This window comes from Fomitopsis serialis (assembly GCF_022376445.1).
Source record: "Fomitopsis serialis strain Sig1Antser10 chromosome Unknown B0H18scaffold_300, whole genome shotgun sequence".
In the NCBI taxonomy this organism is placed as follows: Eukaryota; Fungi; Basidiomycota; class Agaricomycetes; order Polyporales; family Fomitopsidaceae; genus Fomitopsis; species Fomitopsis serialis.
The window spans coordinates 8,818-31,479 of record NW_025955260.1 but is presented as its reverse complement, the minus strand read 5'-3'; the positions used below and the strand labels follow the sequence as shown (position 1 = coordinate 31,479).

At 55.3% G+C, this 22,662-nt stretch overlaps 3 protein-coding genes across 3 annotated transcripts; 2 read left to right on the top strand and 1 right to left on the bottom strand.

Moving 5' to 3' along the window:
* Positions 1–3,218: 3,218 nt before the first annotated feature.
* On the top strand, positions 3,219–4,371 carry B0H18DRAFT_1128226 (uncharacterized protein; the record flags this gene model as incomplete). The annotated part of the gene is made up of 2 exons (XM_048035325.1): positions 3,219–3,857; positions 3,916–4,371. The coding sequence occupies 2 exons, from the start codon at positions 3,219–3,221 to the stop codon at positions 4,369–4,371; spliced, it is 1,095 nt and encodes a 364-aa protein (XP_047885098.1).
* Positions 4,372–18,547: 14,176 nt separating this feature from the next.
* B0H18DRAFT_333971 (uncharacterized protein) lies at positions 18,548–19,903 on the top strand. The gene is made up of 4 exons (XM_048037651.1): positions 18,548–18,764; positions 18,876–18,988; positions 19,041–19,651; positions 19,705–19,903. Exons 2-3 carry the CDS (start codon positions 18,887–18,889, stop codon positions 19,626–19,628), a joined length of 690 nt encoding a protein of 229 aa, XP_047885097.1. The 5' UTR covers positions 18,548–18,764; positions 18,876–18,886; the 3' UTR covers positions 19,629–19,651; positions 19,705–19,903.
* A 1,813-nt stretch (positions 19,904–21,716) lies between these two features.
* Positions 21,717–22,425, bottom strand: B0H18DRAFT_1059777 (uncharacterized protein). Its single transcript, XM_048031102.1, has 4 exons — positions 22,404–22,425; positions 22,221–22,335; positions 22,033–22,126; positions 21,717–21,963 (listed from the first exon to the last, which is right to left on the bottom strand). The coding sequence occupies exons 1-4, from the start codon at positions 22,412–22,414 to the stop codon at positions 21,929–21,931; spliced, it is 255 nt and encodes an 84-aa protein (XP_047885096.1). The 5' UTR covers positions 22,415–22,425; the 3' UTR covers positions 21,717–21,928.
* Between the last annotated feature and the right edge of the window lie 237 nt (positions 22,426–22,662).

Genomic DNA, 22,662 nt, shown 5'->3' with positions numbered 1-22,662 from the left:
TTGAGGCGCTTGACGTCAGCCTCGTCGTTGCTGTCAAGATGCTGCCACGCACCTGCGATGGTTGGCTTCCTCGTTGACATGGGGCGTCGCGCCGCTGCTGGTGACATCGAGGAGCACGACGAGAATAACACTATGCCGCAGTGTCGGCACCCGACGCGGACGCTCGAGTTCGCGCGAGTTTGCACGTCCTCGCGGTCACGTGGAAAGCGCGTCGACTCCGGCATGCCCAATGCGCAGGATATGGGGCATGCCCATGAGAAATGATGCTCGCCAGGACTAGAAAGATAGAGGTGCGTACGTAACACTGCGAGAAAAAAGCCAGCACGATGTACCAACGTCGAGGGAGCTGAAAGTTCGCTCGTAGTGTTGTACCATGATCCCTTGCAGCGACTCGAACTTGAAGCCTCCGCGAAGCATACGACTGGGAGAATCAATCGGCCACATGGGAGAGATGGTGGGAGTACAGGATCAAGAGAGTGTGTATCAAGCCAGGATCGCGCTGTAAGCTTTAAGTACTGGCCGCGCGTCTGACACGAAGCGAGTTACAGAAGAACCGTCGGAGTCTATGTATAGAACGGCGTACAGTGACATCAGTTGCCAAATTGGGATGGGTACGGACGAAGTCTGTGTCTAGCAGTCAGATCGGATGTGGTAGCGACGGTTCAGGAGAAGTTGTTAAAGGAGTGGCCGCGCAGGATGGCTGCTAGGTGTGTCCTGCACTGAGTCTTGCGATGTGTAAGGTGTGGGGAACTCGAACTACAGCGGGCGCTATATTCCGGAGACTGCCGACGATCGATTCATCGGGCTCCTCCTGCTCGTCGACCTCCTCGTCGACCCTGTTTCGACTGGGACCAGTCTTGACCAGATCATTACCAACCGTATCGCCACGCACCTTTTCTCAACATGAGCGTCACAAGACCTTTCAAAGCAACGTATTTTTTCTAAATTCAACCACATGTGAGAGTGCGCGCTTCATTACAGGTCGTACGTTGACCATCTTCAGCAACCTCGATTTGTGGACGGAGACCGTGATTCGACTCGCTATCCGAACGAAAACCTCTTCTGAATGGGTTTGTTTCTAGTATGGCATCAACTTCTACTTACAGTACCTGTCGCGTTGGCCGGACTTGTGCTCTTCAGAAGAGTCTCCGAACGGGCGTATGATGGGCTACAGTACGTTCATTCTTCGTCCTTTCCGATAGAGGTACTGACATACTACGCCCTGCACTAGTTCTGGGAAAGGCTGAAGGCCAAGACACAGAATGGCACGGACACATCACTGCCCTCACTGTCGCGCCCGAATACCGCCGGCTCTCGCTCGCCCGCAAAATGATCGACTACCTCGACCGCGTCTCGGACAAGAACTACCGCGGGTTCTTCGTGGACCTCTACGTCCGGTGCACGAACGACGTCGCGATAGGCATGTATGAGGGGCTGGGGTACAGCGTGTACCGGAGGGTGCGGGAGTATTATGGGAGTCTGGGGCTGGGGCGGAACTCGAGGGACGAGGAGGATGCCTTTGGTGCGTGTTCGGCTTTGCTGGTGCGCGTATAGTGCTGGGCTAATTGACGTTGTCAGATATGCGCAAGCCGTTGACTCGAGACCCAATGCGGCGCTCCGTACGGCCAAATGGACGAGAGATCTCTGTGAGCGCGCATGACGCTTCATAACCTCACCTACGATAGCATCCTTCCATTCAATGACATCCTCATGCTGCGCGATTTGATGCTTAACGTGTTCGACCGAAAGCTTCGCCCGTTGGCGTTCCGTTACACTTATGTAGACCGCCAGTATGGTTCAGACTCTACGCGTCTGACTACTATCTTAAAGGCATGAACGTCGTGAAGGTTCTCTACGGCTCAGGCTGTCAATAGCCGCCAGTGGGCCGTATGATCTTTCCGGGGGTGCAGGTTGTGCGCGCTGGTGTGCTGAATGGGATAGGTCTTCGGGGAGAGCGGCTTAATGTACGTCTGGCTGTCTGCTTGTATTGTGCAGAGCTATTGCTAACTCCTGTGGTGCCGTTTCATCTGCATGTACCAATTAGTAGGATGTCGCTGTGGCGGTGCGCTGACAGTTGGCATCTTGAGTTCTGGGACCCCTATTCTCTGTCTCCTTCACGCGTCGCAATCTTCAATAGCTGGAATGCTGCTGCCTCGGTGCATACTGCATGTCTACAAAACGAATTCAACTCGCGCGCGAGGCCTAGATGCGCAACATCAACATCGTCGCCTCGAGCCCAGTCCCGCCCTGTCCAATACAGATCTGGCCAAATGCTATACCGCGTACTGCCACCGTTATACTGCCACTGGCACCGTTAATGTTTGCTCGTGTGGTAGCGCCCAGTACACGGTGTACGCGTGCGAGGGCGCCACGCCCTCATCGCATTGCGGCGATGCTCTATCTCACGTGGAGGGAAAGAGCTGCTGCTCTTGCTCTCTCGGGATCCCCGTATCCTCACTATCGACATCTGACGCTGTCGCTCGTCCCGCTTCAGCCTAGCTCCTCTCAAACACCTGACCCTACCGATCGGTTGAATGTATGTATGATGCTCCGGAAGCATCCATGTACGAATCTGTGTTGATTGACTCTTGCCTGCGTCTAGGACCTCGAAACACGAGCGTCGTGACTCGGGTACGAGTTGCGGGGATATGAACGCTGTCTATGAGATGATGGTGAAATCCTTTTGGCGTGAGATTCGCTACAAACCGCCCATCCATACGAGGTGCCGTATTCTCGTAGCTATCTTCATCTAGTTCGCTGATTGTGTCAGTAGCGACGCATTTCCAATCCTCACGCAAGAACTCATAGACCTTATCATCGATTTCCTGTGGGACGAACCTGTACAGCTCGCCAGGTGCTGCCTCGTATGCCGAGCTTGGTATTGCAGCGCGAGGCATCACCTTCGCCGGTATACCATCCGAAGTAGCAGGGATTTGGGTGATCTCGTAGAGATACTAATGTCCAAGCACAACAAATGCTATGGACGTGCGCTTGATTCCCTGCGCATCGAGGACCATCCGGACAAGCCGTTTGCGCATACATTTCCAATGCGGGTGCCTGGACGTCTACTGTCCCAGTTGGAGAGCCTCAAATTCTCGCAGCTCAATTGGACAAGCGCACGGCCTCACCTATCCTTCTTCACTCATCTCTCCTATTTCTCGTCCGTCACTTGCTTGTCACTCAGGCGATGTTGATTACGCCGTGCCGACGAAATCTGGATGATCACCCGTGCTCTACCTGGTCTGGAAGTCCTCCGTCTTCGCTCAATTGCCGTCGAGTCTGTAGCCCTGGATAGCACATCGCCGCCTCGCTCCCCTATTGCTGTCAACCAGAAGCTCCGTGAGATACACCTCCGGGACTACGATGGTTGTGAATGTCCCCTGGGGATGTGTGACGGGCAGCACCTCACTTCGAGTCTGCTCGATGTTCTCTCGTCGTACACAACTGTGGACACCATCTTCCTCCGGTATACTGGTTTCCTCTCCGCTTCGGAATTCCATTCTTTTGTCTATGTGTTCCCGGCCCTTCGCAACATGCGTATAGATGGTGACCTGTTGCCAGAAGACTTGGGGTCTCCGATGACCCCGGCTGAAACGGTCGCGCTGGCGACAGGCGTGAATGCTGGTAATTCATGGGCCTCCGTCCACCTGTGGCAAGTATCCTCAGCTTTTGCCACTATGTTCTTCGAGCTATTTGCACAGCAGTGTCGCAAGCTCGAAGAGCTGCACATCGATCTCCTGGAACCGCCCTCATCCGCAATGGTTCAGACCATCAGCCAAATTCTACGAGATTCCGGGCCGGCATTGGGGGAGTTCGAATGGAGTCACCCTGGTTGGATTGATGCTTTCCTTCCCCATGTGAGTCGCTGTGCGCGTGCCAGTCGCGTCGCATACTGACTCGGACGTTCTCGTACAGCATGTTCCAGGCCGTCTTCCACCTTCGCTGTCATATAACGCCAGTCTGGCAGTTCTGACCATAGACTTTACTTCTCCCTCGTCGCTGAACATGCCTTGGGTCTACGGAACTCTCCTGAGCCTGTTCACGCAACTTGGGAGCACGCATTTGCAAAGCGCACACGTTTCCTTCCTAACCTTCCACGGTACAGACGGTTCCGCATGCGCGATCACGGCGGAGGCCATTGCAGCGTTTCATGCCGCTCTCTCCCGTAACGTATTTGCAAGGTTGTCCTATGCGGCTGTCACCATCCTCTTCCGCGTCAGCATGGGCTCGAACCAAGAACACGCTTCAAACTGCGTTGCAGAAACACTATGCACGTCGGCTACCGTCAAGTCCTTCCTCGTTCCCCTCTTTAGTCCTTGGCTGGCTCGTGGAGTCATTGCGCTGGAACTTCCTGATGGATCGCGTATCTAGGACCCAGGAGAACCCAGTGCATGAGATAGAAAGTGCCGGAGGACGAGTTGAGCGAGTCGCTGCACGCTTGGCTCTATAGCGTCGATCCTGCGAACTATAAATGAGGAAAAGCAGGGGATCCTAGAGCATCGACGACGTTCGAACGCAGTCATCAATTTCTCGTTTCCGAGCCTACGCCCATTCCGGCCGATTTCGCTCCCAGAGCTCTGTTCAGACGATAGGCACCGGAGTCCACGCTACAAACACCGATCCACTCGGTCGATCATGTTCATCTTTGTCTTTCTTTGTTGTCTACTAGTAGTTGCTGCTCGTACCAGTCTCGATCCCACGCGTGACCATGTCTCGTCCTTGCGCCTCGCGTTTGACGAAACGGCTGTATGCAGTGCGCGGTTTTCTCTCGACTTCGGGTCCTCTGTCGTCGCAGTCAGCAGACTTCTTGCCGATGTCTCCGGAATTATTCATCTCGATAGTACTAGTACCCATGCACCACATGTACACGTAGTACCATTTCACCTAAGAATACACGCAGCGCTCTCGCATGATGGTACTTAGCGGGACAATCGATACTTTCGAAGCGCAGTCATCTGCGCTGGGGCAGTGATCAACTCGAGTTACGTGGCCGCATACATGACTCAGAATCACTCTCAGCTTCCGCATCGTGTGTGCAGACAAGATGACGACTATAGCGATACAAGCGTAAGTATGGTCTCGTAGTCACTGACGGCGGGGCACCTTTTCGCTACCTCCAGACTAGGACACGTCGACATGGATGGGTACGAATCAGGAACAATACTGTTCCTCGAATAATCGCGGACTTGGATACGGACAACACGAACTTGATCGGTGAACGAACATCGCATCATGTCATTGACAATAGGGTGTACGTGCGTCAAGTTCCCCAACAGATGTTACACATGAAGAGTACTGAGGAAGGAGTGATCCAGTAATCGAGAGCATGCGTAGCACTCACGTCGCTGATCGGTCCGCCCTAACTCCTCTCCCCTCTGGACTGGACCCCTGCGCGTCGTCCACGAGCTTCGTCCGTTCCGAAACCAAGCCCGCGCTGACCTCCGCCGCTCGCTCGCCGATGGAAGACAACATCTCGCGCTACGCCAGAGTTAACACGTCCCTCCGATCACCACGTTGCCGGACTTGAGACTGCAAGTGACGGGTCTATATGCGGGCCGTCACGCGTCATGGCGCACCTCCGCCGTGTTCGTTAGTCGCTCGAGTGATTAGAATGGCTCTTGAACGAGAAGAGGCCGTGATTGACATGTACGTCCAGTCGAGAAAACGACAGTGCGATCGGTTGATGCTAGGCAGATGATACCAGCGTAACATCATTTACGGACGTCGATGCGGGACAAGCATGAACGGCAGAACCATTCGGACAGTGCACCATTTTGTTCGTTCTGTAGCGATGATTGCTGCCATTGCGGTATTGTTTGCAGAGTGAACCGGTGCGAATTTGTATTGGTACATCGATTTCGCAGATACTGAGATTTGCGAGGGCCACGGCACGCAGTCGGGGGAAACGTGGGATGGCTGGGCGGCTGTTGAACCGAGCCTGGATGGGGCAATGGAACGGATGCCATGCTGTTAGCCCTGTAAAGACGTGGCGACGCCACCGCAAACGACGAACAGCATACACCAGAGGTTAGTGAGTCAGGAGACGCCTGAGCTCGCTTCTCGCCAGACCGCCCCTTCGAAATCATCAGCATCTGCCTCTCTAGCAAAAGAATGACAAACGCGCACAGTATGATGTTGGATCGCGACATCGCATGATCGGTATCGCGTGCATATATGCGCGAGCTGAGCGATGGATACATTATGCGGTATGCCTATGCAATAAATCAACCACGGTGCGCGTGATGGCCGGAACAGACTGTACGTTCAAGTCAAATCAACTGTATATACAGTCTGTACCTCGAGTGACGTACACTGCAAAACGCGCTTTGCTCCTTCACAGAAATACCCCGCTGACCCTCCACGGTTGACTTGTACGAGAAGATGACCTTCGTGTTCGACGCGTTCGTGCAGCTTCAACCGCTCGGCACCCCCGGCAAGTCCGCGTGACACTGTTGAGAGTAGCTGCCAGTACAATTGAGTACGTACCGGCGGGAAGCGCGTATAGGGCAGCAGGGTGGGGAGAGATGGGTGACAACTACGTGACGTGCATAACGCGTAGTGCCCTCCAGCTTGGCGACCACGCGCCAGGCCGACGACGTTGAGCGTGTGGTACTTAGCTCGCAGACGCAGCCATTATGATTCAGTGGTGTCGCGGTCAGTGTTCTGGATACTGGTCACTACCGAGGGTAGCGTATGTTGATCCTGAGCCTCGATGTTGATCTTGAAGGGCAGGATCGAAGGTCGGACCAGTGGAGGAATCGGATGCATTGCCGGAGCTTCCAGTGCGGCGAGCTACATAGAGGCGCACAATACCAAACGGCGACTGAATAGCGCAGTATGCGGTGGCCGATGAACGACAAGAGAGAACGGAAGCGCCGGAGAGCGACCTGGACGCGAGTGACCGAGACGCGACGCGGCGCATCAACTCAGACCAACACCCTCACACTGGCACGCCCGTCGCTCACAACATTCGTTCGGAGTCAACTACGCTCTGGCTTCTGAGGCTACGTCGACACGCTGTCATGATCGCACACCTGGAATTGAAGAGGACGGTCGGGCGCAGTCGACCTTTAGCTTTAACGTCGGGTATGTACGCGCCTCTCCCTACCACCGCGCAGTGCCTCATCGTGCCATCTGCCCTCATCAGTGGACAGTTCGTGTATGTCGGACACGAGTCGTGGATCTAAGCTACCCAGCTAGCGCGTAGGCGCAGAAGATATTAGGACGTCCAAGACCGCACCCCGCAAGCGCGTCCGCTCAGCGCTGCTCAACTGAATGTCCTCAGTGTTGGGTAGGTCTCTCGACGACCTTCAAGCAACTCTCACTGATACTGGCCTCAAATACGCGGAGAAGTATCGCAAGGTGGATTGAAAGGCGGGCATCACAAAGGCTACCTATGAGGTGTGTATACTAGGTATATGTGGTAGCGACGTCCGCGGTGATTCTTTGCAATCGTCCCTCCTTCCAGCTCCGAGTCTGCGAGGGCATTGCAGCCCATGCATGCTGTGCCTCGTATCTATGAGGTTACAAGGCACCGTGATCTCCGTCCACTCTCGCCAAAACCGACCTATGAGACTACGACGCCGCGACGGAGTGGGTCGCGGGATATCTTGCCCAGTGAGTAGTGTGCCCAGTCATGAAGTTTTTGCTCGTACGTTACACAGTCTCTCATTTATTTACTGTTTCAGTGGACTGCGCGTAGTGACTCCTTGAACGCGTGCCGACGACGCGAGACCCAGTTTGTGTTGAGTCGGCGGACGTGTCTATGGCTGTATGCGAGGTGCGTAACACGAGTGTTCGTTGTCCTAGTATTCTTCGGGGCTATTGGCGGGTTACCTTCCTGGCTCATGACGAACGTGCGTACGTTCAGCTCGCACGTTTGGCCACCGCGATGCTCCTGCAACGAGGTCTTGGACACTGGGTCATATTCAGGACGACTGCGGGAGCCGCAGCTCTGTGCATCGTGGCGCATAGCCTGCGGTCCTCTGTATCTGTGTGGTCAAATTGTTCTTCTGTGTCTACGAAGCTGATCTCGGATTCAGTCCCTCGGAGACCACGGATTATCCCGATTGCCTCACTCGTTCCTCCCGGGTTGTTGCAGCGACCCTTCCACCTCTCTTCTGTGTGCTCGTACACCAGCCGACACTCTATAACAAAGTTTTTTTCGCTCCTTGGTAAGTTACTCGCTGCATCAGAATCTTCGTTGCTAGTCAGAGCCCCGAGTCGTCTCCTGCAGGTCGGGTCAAACTTCCAACTAAGTGCCACATACCGACACGGTACAGTAGCACTTTGCGCGTGGGCGAGCGGGACGGATGAGCGGGACGGATGGACGGACTCGTTCGTGCTCTCGAACCTTGGCTTACCGTCAATCCATACATACAGCTGGTCGTGGCTGCATGCGAGGTATGTCCTGTTAGCTTTCCACGGTGTCTAGTAGCTTACCCGATGTTGAAGAACTACCGCCTTTCCGCCTCGATGCTTCAACCTAGATACAGTTCTGTGGTCCGACACGCACGGCTCGAGATCAACCGTGCTTATCGCCGACCCGCCTATCTTCTACCGAATACTGTATGTTCATTCATTGCAATCAAATCCCGCCGTATCCCATCTGAATTCTAGCGCGTCAGAAGTTCTGCTGGGTCAGGACTCACCTGTCATAGACCCGCTTCAGAGCTCGACGCAGATCAGTGCCCTACTGGACGGCGATCATGCAACAGCCGTTTACCGCATGTAGGTACGATGCTATGTCGTGTTCGTTCACGCTCACCTCTCGCCCGCATTTCCCCACTTCTTCGCTGCGAAACCCCATATACCCGCGAACGCGCAGGAGAAATAAACGGCGGCTGTGTCCAACTGTAAGGTTCATCCAATCAGCTTCACATTGCTGGCGTGCTCATCCACAGCGATCGTGACACAGATCTCCCGTCTTCACGCAGACTGGGTCGTGTCGTACGCACGATCTGTCTCGGGTTCCTAGCCTCCACTCAGAATTCCCGGCGGCTCTACGTGATTCGTGTACGGACTAGCACTCACCGTGTCCCGTTTCTACCCAAATATATGCGTGGTCGGATTGCTGTGTGTATGAAGCAGGGCTCCAGGACCCGACCTCGTAGCCTGGAGGTGCAACATGCTCGGTTCCTCGCAGTTACGAACCATACCGACCTCCTCGCTCCGCACGTATCCATTGCGTTATCGGTCAACACACGGAAGACATGTAGCAGGCCGATGGAGTGGTGGATTGAAGTGAGGACTTTTATGTTCTCGCGGGGACGAGTGCCCGTCTCTAGAGTCAGGCCTGGGGACGAAGGGGGATGTGAGTTAACTGGTGCATCGTATGCGATTCAATGAGTACTTCCCACAGCGGTGCTCAAAAAGCGATGAACGCGCTCTTCAGACGACTCGGAGCCGTCGATGCGGTATGGCGTTGCGGAATGTCATTACCTGTGGCGAGACGAGCGAGACGGAAGACAGGTCCTCGTCATCCTCGTTCTGCGCGTGCAGCTGTGTATCATCGCGCTGCAGCAACGCCGTGGTATCCGCGCGTGCACTCTGCTCGAGCCTATACGTCGCTAGTACACATGTCTCCTGGCAAAATCCAGCGGAAGATGCCTAGAACACACGGCGACGTGGTGACTCATGCATCATACGTAAGCCAATATGCATCCTCGCACGTATCGTAAGCACCCTGAATGAACACTGTTTCTTTTTCACGCTCGTCTCTCAGGTTCTTTTCTCTCATGAACGATCTCAGGCCACGGCTGGCTACACCCTAGCTTGTATGAAGAGGTTCGTCCACCCCCCACCCCGCGTTCAATCGCTGACGCCTCCGGTCGCCGTCTCTCCAGCAGTGGGATACGCAGCCAACCACTCGTGGTGGCACTGGGCTTGCAAGCTGAGACTGCGTCTCCATCATCTCATCACGCGCGATCTGTTCGATCGGCGTTGTTCCTCGTTCAGAGAGACATCTCTCCTCTCTGGACGCATGCGAAGCCTGCGCGACTCGACGGACTCTTCGTGGATAGATAGGGCCTTGGATATCTTGTAGCGACGTACTAGTAATCCACGCAGCTCTGCCAGCTCGAAATATTCACTGCTCGACACTTCCGACGACGCAGGCTTGTGCTGGCAACGAGCTATTTGCTCGTTGTCGAGCCCTAAGCTCCGGCGTGGCCCTTCGGCTACGATGCGACGATTCATTCTACCAGCCGACCCAGTGCTCTTCGTTGCTTCCGCACATGCACACCAGGCGCAGAGTTTCTTCGCAGTCGACAAGAATACGGACCCGCGATAGTGGAGAAGATATTGTCAAGCCGCGGCGTGAGTCGTCCGTCGCGTTCGTTCGACCCAGGCGAGCTGTACATACACGTGCGATCCAACATCGCCCCAGTGAACAAGATCACCACTGCTCGAGACGGCGGGGACAGAGCCAAGAGCGTACACACAGTTGGGCATGTACGGAGGCAGCCGGGTGGTGGCAAGATCGGACAGGTAGTCACGCATGCTAACTAGAACTTCAGCGCAAAGTTAGTACGTTGTTACCGTGTGACTCGCGCGAGTACGAACCACAGTGGTCCTCCTGCTATTCACCCATGGCCGAAGCGCTTTAAACTTCGAGAGCCGTCTACCGCCACCGCTCGCAGGTAAGGGGGCGAACCCATCGCAGAGCGAACGTGTGTATTGAACGTAGAACAGAGCCAGAGGGAGGCTGCCCATCGCCACGCTAGGATGGTTCCCTTTGGAGACGGATAGCGATATGTTGGAACGGTCTCGCGGCGCGTGCCCTGCGGTCGGTTATCGTCTAGCCTTACGACTGTGGAAGGAGCCGGAAGCTGTCAGTGTAGGGCCGATGAGGAGACTGATGTGGTACACTACTCAACGCGTCACCAAGACACGACGTGAGTGCTCAGCCCGTGCTTATCTTTCCGAGACCCGTGTTTCTAGCGTAGCATTTCGGAATAGATATTGAAACGACGGCATACATATTGCGCGAGGAATTCTGCACTCGCTCGTCCATCGTCTGCCGTTTTCTCTGCCTGCTCACATTCTACATCTACGCCTCCCGACTTACGTCTTCGTTTCCTGCGATCGTCCTGACTCCGACCTGATCCGGCGATGCGATCTGGGTTGAGCTGATCAGCAGGCTGAGCAAGTCGCAGCCGGGCTTATGGATGAAGAAGCAATGTGCCTCACCTCAGAGTAAAAGTAAGGAAGTGTTAATGGTAATGTTCGATCGGGATCGGGATCGAACTTGAGTTTCAGAACGTTGTTACGGGCCAACCACGGTGCAAAAAGAGTGAATATGTGGAATTTGATCCCAGACATTATGTGGTTAGCCTCCGGCTCTACTTTTGACATAGAGAAGTAGACATCAACACCATTTTTTGGAAGCCGGTCATAGATGCCGCGCGAAAGCACGGCGTGGAATGTGGGAATAGACTTCGTCGTGTCTGCTGGGGAGGCAGGGACCTCATTTGCATCCTGGAGGATTTTAGATTGGTTGAGCCAGATGGAAAGCGAAATTCGCCGCAGATGCGGGCTGGTGATGTCGGACAGCAAGGCCTCGAGAGCCCTTTGTATGATCTGCGGCGACGAAGGAAGGCACAGGGCCAGGTCTAGTTCCTCCAGTGACGTGTTCGCTGATAATCGCGGTACGGCTTCGAAGGCTACGTTTAAGTCGGTGAGCAATCATGATGAATTTCAGATACAGTGAGTGCTGAGGAACATTACCTTCACCGTGAAGATGCCACCACAAGAACTTCTCGAGTGCAGCTCCTGTAATTTGCAGTATGCTGGTAACATGTGCTATAAGTTCTGCACACGGTCGGCCCGCGAGCGAGATAACAAATTCTCGTAATTGATGGCATGTTCGTGAATTGAGCAATGTCAACAATAGTAGTGCGCGTCTCGAGCGCACGTTGTTGAGCTCGAATTTTGATAAGGAGTATCGAAGTGGGTGGACTGTGTGCACGCCAAGGGAAGGGTGCTGGAATGCTATTTCATCAAGAACCACCTCTGAGAGGTTGGGTAGTGCATTGATCATCCTGCGAAGGTCGAGCGCGTGGCGAAAGCGGCAAAAGCGAAGTTCCAGGACTCGCATCGAATCTTTGCAATTCGAGAGACGGAGGAAGTGCTGGGGGTTGATAGCCACCCAATCCGCATACCAGAGCACGAGGAGCGATAGTCGAGGTAACAAACCTAGGGGAATGTGCATTACCCAGGAGTGCGCGAACGTTCCATGAAGTCTCAGCGATGCGATTTGAACCTTGAAAAAGGGCAAGTATCTTGGTCGGGCGAGGAGTCTTGAGTATTGCATGAAACTCTCTTTATGGATAAATCGGTGATCGACCGCCATCGTAGGGAAGAGCGGGCGTGTAGCGCAGTACCACGCGTGGCAAACGAGGCAGCACCCCGCAAATGCCCTGGGATCATCCCAAAGGAAGTCGACGATGCGCTCGACAAGTTCGTGCGCAAAGCGCGGATAGTTGTCTCTGCACGCACAGGAAGTTAGCATAATTGGTATGTGTCACCTTCACTGATACTTGGACAGCATACATAGAATGGATACGCACCTTGAGTACGTGGGCGGCTTGTAGTAAATCTCGAGCTTCTTGGCCATTTCGTCTTCGTTGTGCGTGGTACCGCCCATCTACTGAACGGCCATGCAAGTTGATCATGCGAGCTCGCACCTTACTGGGACGGACTCACCTAGTGCAAGCTTGAGTGCCGTTCAATCCAATTACCGACGGCAGACGCCAAGATACTCTACTGACACCACGCAAAGATCAGACGATGACTTGCCTGATAACATACGACTGTGATCTCACCGGAGCAAGGCGCCTCTAATTGAGCCGCGTCGGACGTGAGCGCGACAGTGACACTACTTGGAGAGGAAGTGGCAGTGGAGTACGAATGTCGTGAATCAGGATCGAAAGGATGCCCCGGTTGAGCGTAGAGATTGTATCAGGAAGGGCGACGCAAAAGTGGCTCTTGAACTCACACGCAGCGATAATCCTTTATGAATCTGACTGAATGCGATGCATCGCGTCAACCACACGGCCTCGAGCAGGCCTCATGTGAGATCTAGAAGCATATTAGGTTCTGTCCTGCTCTGCTCGGACCGCCTCAGTGGCGAGTCCGCGTAAATTGAGCGCTCGGCGCGGCCATAGCGATGCATTGAACCTAAGTAGTGCATGTACAGTACATGGCCCGTGCGTCAGTGAAAAAATCGTACTATCTCCTAGCTGCTGTTGTATGCTCCGTGCCCTCTTCCGGCTGCCCTTGGCCTAGAGATTGACGGTCTGCAGCTGGGGATCACTTACCAGGTCCGACGCATCGATGCCAAGGACGCTGACGAGAATCCGCGCGTAGACTGGGAGTTGGCCAGCTGTTCCCCGTGCCCATCACACGAGCTCCCTGTGACGTGAGAACGTGAGCGAGCGTGGCCTTCGAGTCTGTAATATCTCACCTTCAAACGACAGGCCAATTTCAACCTCTGAGCTGAACTCACAGCCTGGATGACCGTATCGAATGTGTGACTTTGCGAGGATGCGCGTTGCCGTCTGCCTTGTCCCCGCTCTGACCGTATCGTATGAGGGATCTGCGACATCATGATATGTTGGAGTATGTTCAGGTGCGCCTTCGCGATGGCTCGAAGCGGGCCCTGGCCCACCCGGCACGCAGCTAGAAATTTCGGCGATCGCCGACGGCTGACACGCTCTGCGTGGTGTGTATATGAGACTAGGAGGGAGAGATCGCCATAGCTGACTTGACAGAGCGCGGCAAAAAATCCCCTCTTTAGTCCGGTCAAAATGTCTTCAAAGCAGATGTCGACGCGCTGCGACGTACCGTGATATACCTGCGTCCCATTCTGACTCGGACTGCCCTCCCGCGCGTCAACACACATCCGCTTCTGCATGCCGGCCCTAATGGCCCTGCATCTACGTCGGGTTAGCCGCATCTTGAGGCAGGAATCGTAAGCCACAAGCGGGATGCGCACCGACGAAGGGGTGTAGAGAAGGGCGGACAGCTCGGAAGTAGTATGTACCCTGGACACCCCGCCACGTCTCCACCCCCGCCGCGCACTTCGACCCCCCTTCCCCGACACCGTGACACCGCCGCGCTTTGGCGGAAGTCTCGATCACATGAGACAGTTCGCAACCACAAGACACCCACCAACCACCGCGCCGCTCGCACGCACCGCGCTCGCGAAGCCGACGCTCGTGTGCTGCAGCGAGCTGTCGGAGCCACGGCGAAGTACACTTAGCGACAAAGCACGACGACTCGATTCAGGGATGACCACTCACCGATTGAGTATGATCCGTGTGGCGGAATCGCAGAACTGAAGTTTCCCGGAGGTTAGCTGGCGCCGCGGAGCATAGTCGGAGCAAATGCAGCATACCAGAGCGACCGTTAAGCAGAACCGGGATGAAGCTGCATGAGGACAAGGGCTGATGGCCTGGTAGTCCTATGAAGACGCGGCTCTGTGAATGGAAACGGCAAGCAGCATACTGAGTTCAGCGAACCAGCGGACACCTGCAGTGAGCGCCTTCCTCGACAGACCGCGTCTCCGAAATTTCCAGTGTCCACCTATCTAGCAAGCAAACGCTAGAAGCGCACAGCATCGTTTTGGTTTCGACATCGCATGACTAGGATCGCGCGCATATATGCGCGAGCTAAGCGATGGGTACGTTATGTGGTATGCCCAAGCAATAAGTCAGCCACGGTGCGCGTGATGGTCGGAAAATACTGCCTGCTCGAGTACAATCAGCGGGATATACAGACTCAACCCTCGAGCGACGTACGCTGCACTACCCGCTTTACTCCTTCAGAAATGCCCCTCCACGGTTGAGTCGTACGTGAAGATTCACTTGCGTGTTAGATGTGTTCGTCTTCAGCCGCTCGACAGGCCCGACGAGCCCGCATGACGCTGCGGAAGATGATTACCAGTACTTACGACTGGCTAGGCTAAGTACCGGCGGGAAGCGCGTATAGGGCAGCAGGGCGGGGAGGGATGGGCGAGAACTACGTGACTTGCATAACGCGTAGTGCCCTCCAACTTGACGAGCACGCGCGAGGTCGATGACGTTGAGCATGTGGTACTTGCCTCGCAGACGCAGCCATTGCTATGTCGTGTGATGGAGGTTGATGCTGAGGGCAGCGTCGATCCTCGATGTTGATCTTGAGGCGCAAGATCCAAAATTGGGCTTGAGGAGAAACAGATATGTCGCCGGCGTTCGCAGCGCGGTGAGCTAGTAGAGGCGCACGATGCTGCAACTGAATGGCACAGTGCACGGTGATCGATATGGTGGTGAACGACAAGAGGGAACAGAGGCGCTGGAGAGCGACCTGGACGCGAGTGACCAAGACGCGACGCGCATCAACTCAGACCAACACCTTCACTGGCACTCCCATCGCTCACAAAACTCGTTCGGAGTCGACTACGCTCTACCGGAGGCTACGCCGAAAAGCTGTTACGATCGAACAGCTGGGATTGAAGAGGACGGGGGACGGAGTCGACCTGCTTTGACGTCGGGTATGTCCGAACGTGCCTCTCCCTACCACCGTGTATGCAGTCCCTGATCGTGGTATTGGCCCTCATCGGTAATAGCTCGTGTATGCCGGACGAGCCGTAAATACGAGCTACTCGACTTGTGTGTAGGCTCCGAAGGATCTCAGAACCGCGCAAGCGCGTCCGCAGGTCGATGCCCTCGATGTTGGGCTGGCCTATGAACGACCCTCAAGTAACTATCATCAATGCAGACATCGGAGACGCGGAGAGATTTTGCGAGGTAGCATTGAGGGCGAGCAACACGAGGTGTGTATACTAGCTATCTTTTGTACCGCCGTCCGCCCATGATTGTTTGCAATAGCGCTTCCTTCCAGCGCGACGAGGCAGCCTATGCATACCGTCCCTCGTATCTACTCGGAAACAAGGCACCATGATCTCCGTTCATTCTCGTCAAAAAACCAACCTATGATGCTACGACGCCACGACGGAGTGGGTCGCCGGATATCTCGCCCAGTGAGTAGTGCGCCCAGTCCTGAAGTTTTTGCTCGTACGCTACACGGTCTCTCATTTATTCACTGTTTCAGTGGACTGCGCGTAGTGACTCCTCGAACGCGCGCCGACGGCGCGAGACCAAGTTTGTGTCGATTCGGCGGACGTGTCTACGACTGCATGCGAGGTGCATAACACGAGTATCTTCGTCTTGGTGTGCTTCGAGGCTACTAGCGACTTAGCTTCCTCGCTCATGATGAATGTGCGTACATTCGGCTCGCATTTTTGGCCACCGCGAGGCTCGTCACACGAGACCTGAGACGATGGGTCCTACCACAGCCGCGGCGCCGGGCCCTTCCGTATGAGGACGTCGTGTGTCTCCTTGCTGTACGTGCACGTGGATTTGACTGTAACGTCGTCTTATCTTGTTCCGTGCTCCGCGACCCAGTCTGTTCAACATGTCGGACCACGCGTTGCTTGTATTGTCAACTTTGTCCTAGCGTTCGTTCGGACTGGCCTTCTACATCAGAAGCTCCACTGCTCGTCCGAGCCTCGAGTCGTTTGATGCAGGTCATGTTGGAAGCCCAACGAGGTGCTGCATACTGTACAACAGCACTTTGTGCGTGGGCGGGTGGATAGTTGCACTCATTCTTAGTCTTCGCAATGGATGCGACAGTTGACTTGCAATTTCACCCCGTCAACCACTCCGCACTGCGTCAACCGCCCGCGAATATTTCCTCAAAGCAGGGCCATCGGACGTGGTACGATCCAACTTGCGGTGCACAACCGCACGATCCTCAACATGACAACGAAACAGTTCTATGCTTTCGTCACGCTTCGGCGCTGTGGGTCGAGTAGGAAATGGCTTCTGGCCTCGTGTCGGACACGTCCCTTGTCCCCTTCGGTGTCTGCTCGATTACGACGGACACGAGACCTTAGCGAATAGCGAAAGCCTCTTCTCATGGCGAGTCAATTCCCTTGCTGTGCGGAGAGCACGATGTCCGGCGGTCCGAACGAAAGATGGTGATCGACCACAGTGAATGTGCGGGCATATTTTCCAGCAGAGGTATGTCGCCAGACGTCCGGTGGCCCATCTGTCTCACTTCCTTTCGTCTGTGCGCAAGCCGACGAGTGAGAAATTGTCAACATCCGTCGCCACTCCGGTCTGTCGCGACCGTACCTTGATCACTCGCAGTCCGGGGGCATCGGGTTTGTTCTGTGGTCAATTCAGGGAAGTAGTCGGCACTACCTGGTAAGACTCTGCGCTAGTATTGTTGCTCACGATGGTCTGCAATTTGTCCTTGCGTACATAGGGCATCGCGCCTTCCAACTGGGTCAATGAATCATCGGCCCGGCGAGCGTTTCGCCGGATGGAATGCATCGAAGCACCACCCTCATTTGGCGAAATGAGGCTGCTTGAAGGCAGCGTTGGAACACGTGTACGCGGGGGCACTGCGCGGGGACGCCGCCTTCCTTGGGTCGTTTTATGAGTCCTTATCTTCCGTCTCCTGCGCCCTGCCGTCCCTAGTGACTACCGCCACACTGCCTGCCTTCGCCCTCTCGCGCTGGTTGTCAGGTCCACCACTGGTGTTGTTCTCGACCTACCGATGTGCGTGAGAATCAGTGTTGCTGAGGCATTGCAAACTGACGTGTATCCGCGTTCAGAGGACTGTCCGTAGGGATCCATAGCCAGCTCGCTGCACATCGTTCGACGGTCTTCGCCCGATCGCGCCGTAGCCACGAGGTGCGCTCTATTTCACGATACGTCTTCGCCTTGTGATTTGACCTGATACTGGTAGATATCCTTCGACTTGCGCTGACAATGTCTGATGAACCCAGATACATCGAGATTAACTTCAGGTTTGCTGTCTATGCGAGGTATGGCCCCGTTTGCGTTGACCATTCTCAAGTGGTTGCTCATGCCCTCCCAGTGATGCATCTCTGACTCTGCCGCACGAGATCATCGAACTCATCGCCGACTTTATATGGGACGAGCCCGTACAGCTCGCCAGATGCTGCCTCGTCTGCTGTGCCTGGTATCACGCTGCAAAGCGCAATCTCTCTCGGGACGTAATCATTGGAAGCACGAGAGCCCTGGGCGACCTTGGGCGTATTCTCGTGTCCAAGGTCAATCGACGGTATGGCCGATCACTCCAAACGCTCCGCGTTTATGAGAACGCCGAAGAGCCGTATGTGCATACATTTTCTATGCGTATGTCCGGATGCCTTCTCTCGGCGGTCAAGCGCCTCTCGATCTTACGGCTAGACTGGGTTACAAGGAGACCTCATGCGACCTTTTTCACCTACCTCAACTCTTTTGGAACAGTCACCTCGTTAACACTCGAGAAATGTCGCTTCCGTCATGCCAAGGTACTCCAGACTATCGTTGATGCTCTGCCTAGTCTTACAGACCTCACCCTCTACTCGATCACGGTCCATTCTGCACCTCAGGCTCTCAATAGTATAGGGGAGAACCTCCTGCCCTCCGCAAAGCGGAAGCTACGATCACTGCAGCTTCTCGGATGTGCCAGCGGAGACTACGCCTCAGGGACTGCTCACATTGAGTCGTTTCACCAAAGTGTGCTCAGTGTTCTGGCCTTGTACACGAACATCAACACTCTGGTGCTGGACACGACCCAATTCTTTTCGTTCTCACAACTCCTGCAGTTCCTCTGTGCTTTCCCTGACCTCCGAAGCATACGCTGTGAGGAAGTGCCAGAATGGGAGCCTCCGTCTGACGAAGCCGTGTTGAATGGAGTGGCCAAAGGTATGAAAGCATTCACCAATGTCACTCTTCGGTCGGTGCCTTCAGCCTTTGCTGCACTATTCTTCAAGCTGTTCGCGAGGCAGTGCTGTGAGCTGCGGATTCTTTATATAGGTCTCGTGGACATGCCCGGACCCGAATTCCACGCTGCCATCGACAAGGTGTTGCGACATTCTGGGGCAGTCCTTCGCGCGTTCAGATGCCGATACAATCAAGAACCATCACAGGTGAGTTCCGTGTATACCTACGTGCTATAGGCTACATACTAATGTGTCACAGCGTACCAAGCTGGGTATTGCTCCATCGCTCGTGTACAATACCGCACTGGAATATCTAGACGTGACCTTCACTGTAGTGTCGTTACTGCGCACATCATGGATCTACAAGACACTCCTATCTCTGTTCACGCAGCTTAGGAGCCCGTGTCTGGAGCACATGTCCATTTGTTTCTCCTTACGAGAGCCAGGCGTCGACGCTGGTGTCAACCTCGACACAGATATGGAGACCACTTCCTCGGACATCGCCATCTTCCACGCTGCAATCTGTCACGAGATATTTTCCAACCTACTCCCCGGGCCTGGGCGCGTAAGCCTGGCATTCACCCGCACGCATCTTAAAAGCCGCTCCTTGGGTACGAGCCCGTTCGATGCCGAGCCAACACCCTGCGAACTGTCCATGTCCATCCAATCGTTCGTGGTCCCCCTCTTCATCCCATGGCTATCTCGTGGGGTTATGGAGATATGCCTTCCCGATCGATCGCGTGTCGTGGATCCCCCATGCCCGGACAGCGGAACCCCGGAGGTTCGGTCGGACAACTCCCCCGAGTTCGACCGCGCTGTCGTTCGCCCTGCATTGGATAGCATCTAGATACTCGGTGTCATTGCGTACAGGTGCGGCTCACCATTACGTGGACGGTCAAATTCTTATTGTGTATCATGCATAGACATCAGCCGTGCTATGACTTGTCACGGCGAGAACGTGTCGGGCACACAAACTCAGACAGGGCGATATAGGCTCGAAAGAGCCTCGCTCGTAGCCGAATGATTGCCAGAGCTCGACTAGGATGCGCAATAGATACGCAACACGGTCCGTTTCACTTGATTAGCCATGCTCGCGTTCGCTGTTGCCTTTGTTGTCCACTTGTCGCGGTCCTCACTCGTACCGGTTTCCGTCCATGTGTCTTAGACCATACGAGTGGTCGTCTCCGAGTCTCAACGTCCCTTGTGTTGATCCCTTGATTCTGTCACGTACTGTATTTGTGCGCAAACCGCCGTATGTACATCATTCTGCTTTCGTGTCTGGGTCATCTTTGATCGTACTTACTTAACTTCCGAGTCCTTGCCACTTGTCTCAGTGCATTATGATCACAGGGTTACCTCTGACGCACGGACGCTTGCGCAGAGGCAGCGACTCACTCGAGTTGTGCGACCCGTCCTCCGCTCGGAGCTGCTCCTGACTTCGACTGTTCCGAGCCGCGCCTCAGGCTGCGTTGGCTGCCTTGCAGCGCCGGCCGCGTAGCGGTTCACCCCGCGCACCCCGCCGTCCCGTCCAGGCCGAACGTGGAATACGCCAACGCGGACGGTCGTGAATCCCTCGCGCTCACAACCCTGCAACATCGTCGATGAGCCCCGACGGAAACGCACTCACGCCCACCGCCCGCCCGTAGTCAGAACTTGCAAGCCTTGTCCCGCGAAGATGAAGCGAGGGCCGTATCGTCATGTCTTGTCCCCGTCTGTCATCGCACCCGTTGGCCTGAGTCACCTCTTCGTTGGTCTCACCGAAGGCTAACTAGGTGTCAGCTCGTCGCCCATCGACACCCACGTGCACCCTCACCATCTCCGTATACACAAGGCCCTTGACCGGCCGCGCCGTCACTGTATGCGCTCGTCCCGCCAGCGGTTCGCCATCCGTGTGCGTGCGCTCGACACGGGCCGCTTGCGAGTTCCGTCCCGGCCCCCGATGCATGCGTGCCTCCTGTCCGCCCCTTCCCTCCAGCCTTGGACGCCGCGCACGGACTGATGGTCGGCGTCAGTGTTGAGCGGTGCTAGACGCGAGGATCAGTCTACGGACGCCTTTTCCACGTGAGTCGCAACACGATGGATCGTTAGCTCGCAGCGACTCTGGGGCGGTTCTGCCAAGTCCTCCGCACCACCTGCTTGGCCAGGGAGCTCCTCCGGGTCGACTCGCGGAACAGCCCACGTACGGTTGTGATCCAGATCTGGGAACACGATTGGATACACAACGCCCCGCGGCGCCCCACACTGCGATCGATCAGCTCCCAGTGGCTACTCACTATGCATGTAAGCCAGATGACGTACTGTATGAAGAGACAGACTCGTCGCGTTCGTCCCGACCCGGTGCACCTTCCAAGTCCCAAGCCTCGCCCCGCAACACTTCGAGGTCGGGCTTGACCGTGGACTGGGGTCGGTGTCTTCAGGCTTGGAGCCCGGGGTCGGTATGCAACCTGAAGACACTGGTATGGCTGCCGCAGACCGTCGACTTCGACTCGCCGACTCCGACTCGCCGACTCCAGGGACACTACGGTTGATGCCGAGTAGCTCAGACCAATAGTGGTGCTCACGCAGACGCTTCAATCAGCACCTGCCCTGTGTTCGAAGTTGGAGAGTGAGACGAGAGAGGTTCCGGCGTGATGCCAGCCTACACGTACGAATGTCATGGCGCACCGGCAGCCAGTCTCTCCGTCTTCTGCCCCGCCGCGCCCATATATAGACCGGATCATCACGTTGTCATGCCGGATGGGTAGGTGGTTTGTGCGTACATACACGATTACCGACGAATGCACGCTCGCAGCGTTGTTCGTTGAACCAGGCTGAGCGCTTGAATTTGTGAACTGGCTTTATTTGGGTGTGTTTGTTTCACTGCACATATAGTCGCTTCAGCTTCTGTGAGGAGTGGCTCCCGCGGGTTGATTATTGCGTGATTCAAACATCTTGTGATTCGGAAGAAACGAAGCCATGGTATTCGTCATCTGTGGGTACGCATTCGGAGTTCCGGTGCAGATAAGACCTGCAACCTGGATGGAAAAGTCCGAAAGCACTCTGTTCCATCTGGAGCGTCCCCCGCTCCAAACAAGTACCTGACATCGTTCAAGATAAAAATCTAGACAGATACTGGGGACTCTCATCACGGTCCAGTCACGGTCAATCCTATCCCACTCCTTCCATTGCAAACACGCGATCCCCTCGCCGCCCCATCGCCATCACACGCACCTCCGTCAATCGATCTACGTCCTAGATGCAAAGACACTCACCCTCGCTACTACTTGTCACGGCGCAGGTCACAACGCACCCTACTCGCTCCCCGCAAGACGTCTGGTAGCAGGGCGCACTGTAGATAGGTCCGGCCTGGGGCAGGAAACGATGTGAGTCATATCTTGCTTCCCGGGCTTCATATTCACCATGACCCCTGTACGTACGACGGTTGGAACAATGCACGCACCTTGGCGTGCGCCGTCGGATGCAAGCCCCGGAGCGAACAGACGCCACGTGTGGCATCTGCGACCTGCCCAAGGGCGCGAGGCCGCGCTACGCCGACCAGCCGCCATGTGTGCCACCTTGTCGTACGTCACGTAAGCAAGTGTATTGAAAGTGTTTTGATATGCCATTTGCTGGTTGCACTCGCCGTTGCTGCATCTTCCATAATGAAACTAACTCGCGCACGCGGAGTTCATGGACTCGGAAGTCGACTATGAGCGCTGAGCACGGGGTTTAAAAACCTATCGGAGGCCTGCGTGCCTCGCAAAACGCGAGAGGCATGCCGAGCAGTGCGCCTAGTACAGCGAATCAGTAGGGTGATCACAGGCGCACTCAAGTGGAAAGAGACAACCTGCGTATAGCAGATCAAGGTACTGTCGTCTCGGGCCGCTGATGCGCGCGGGAGG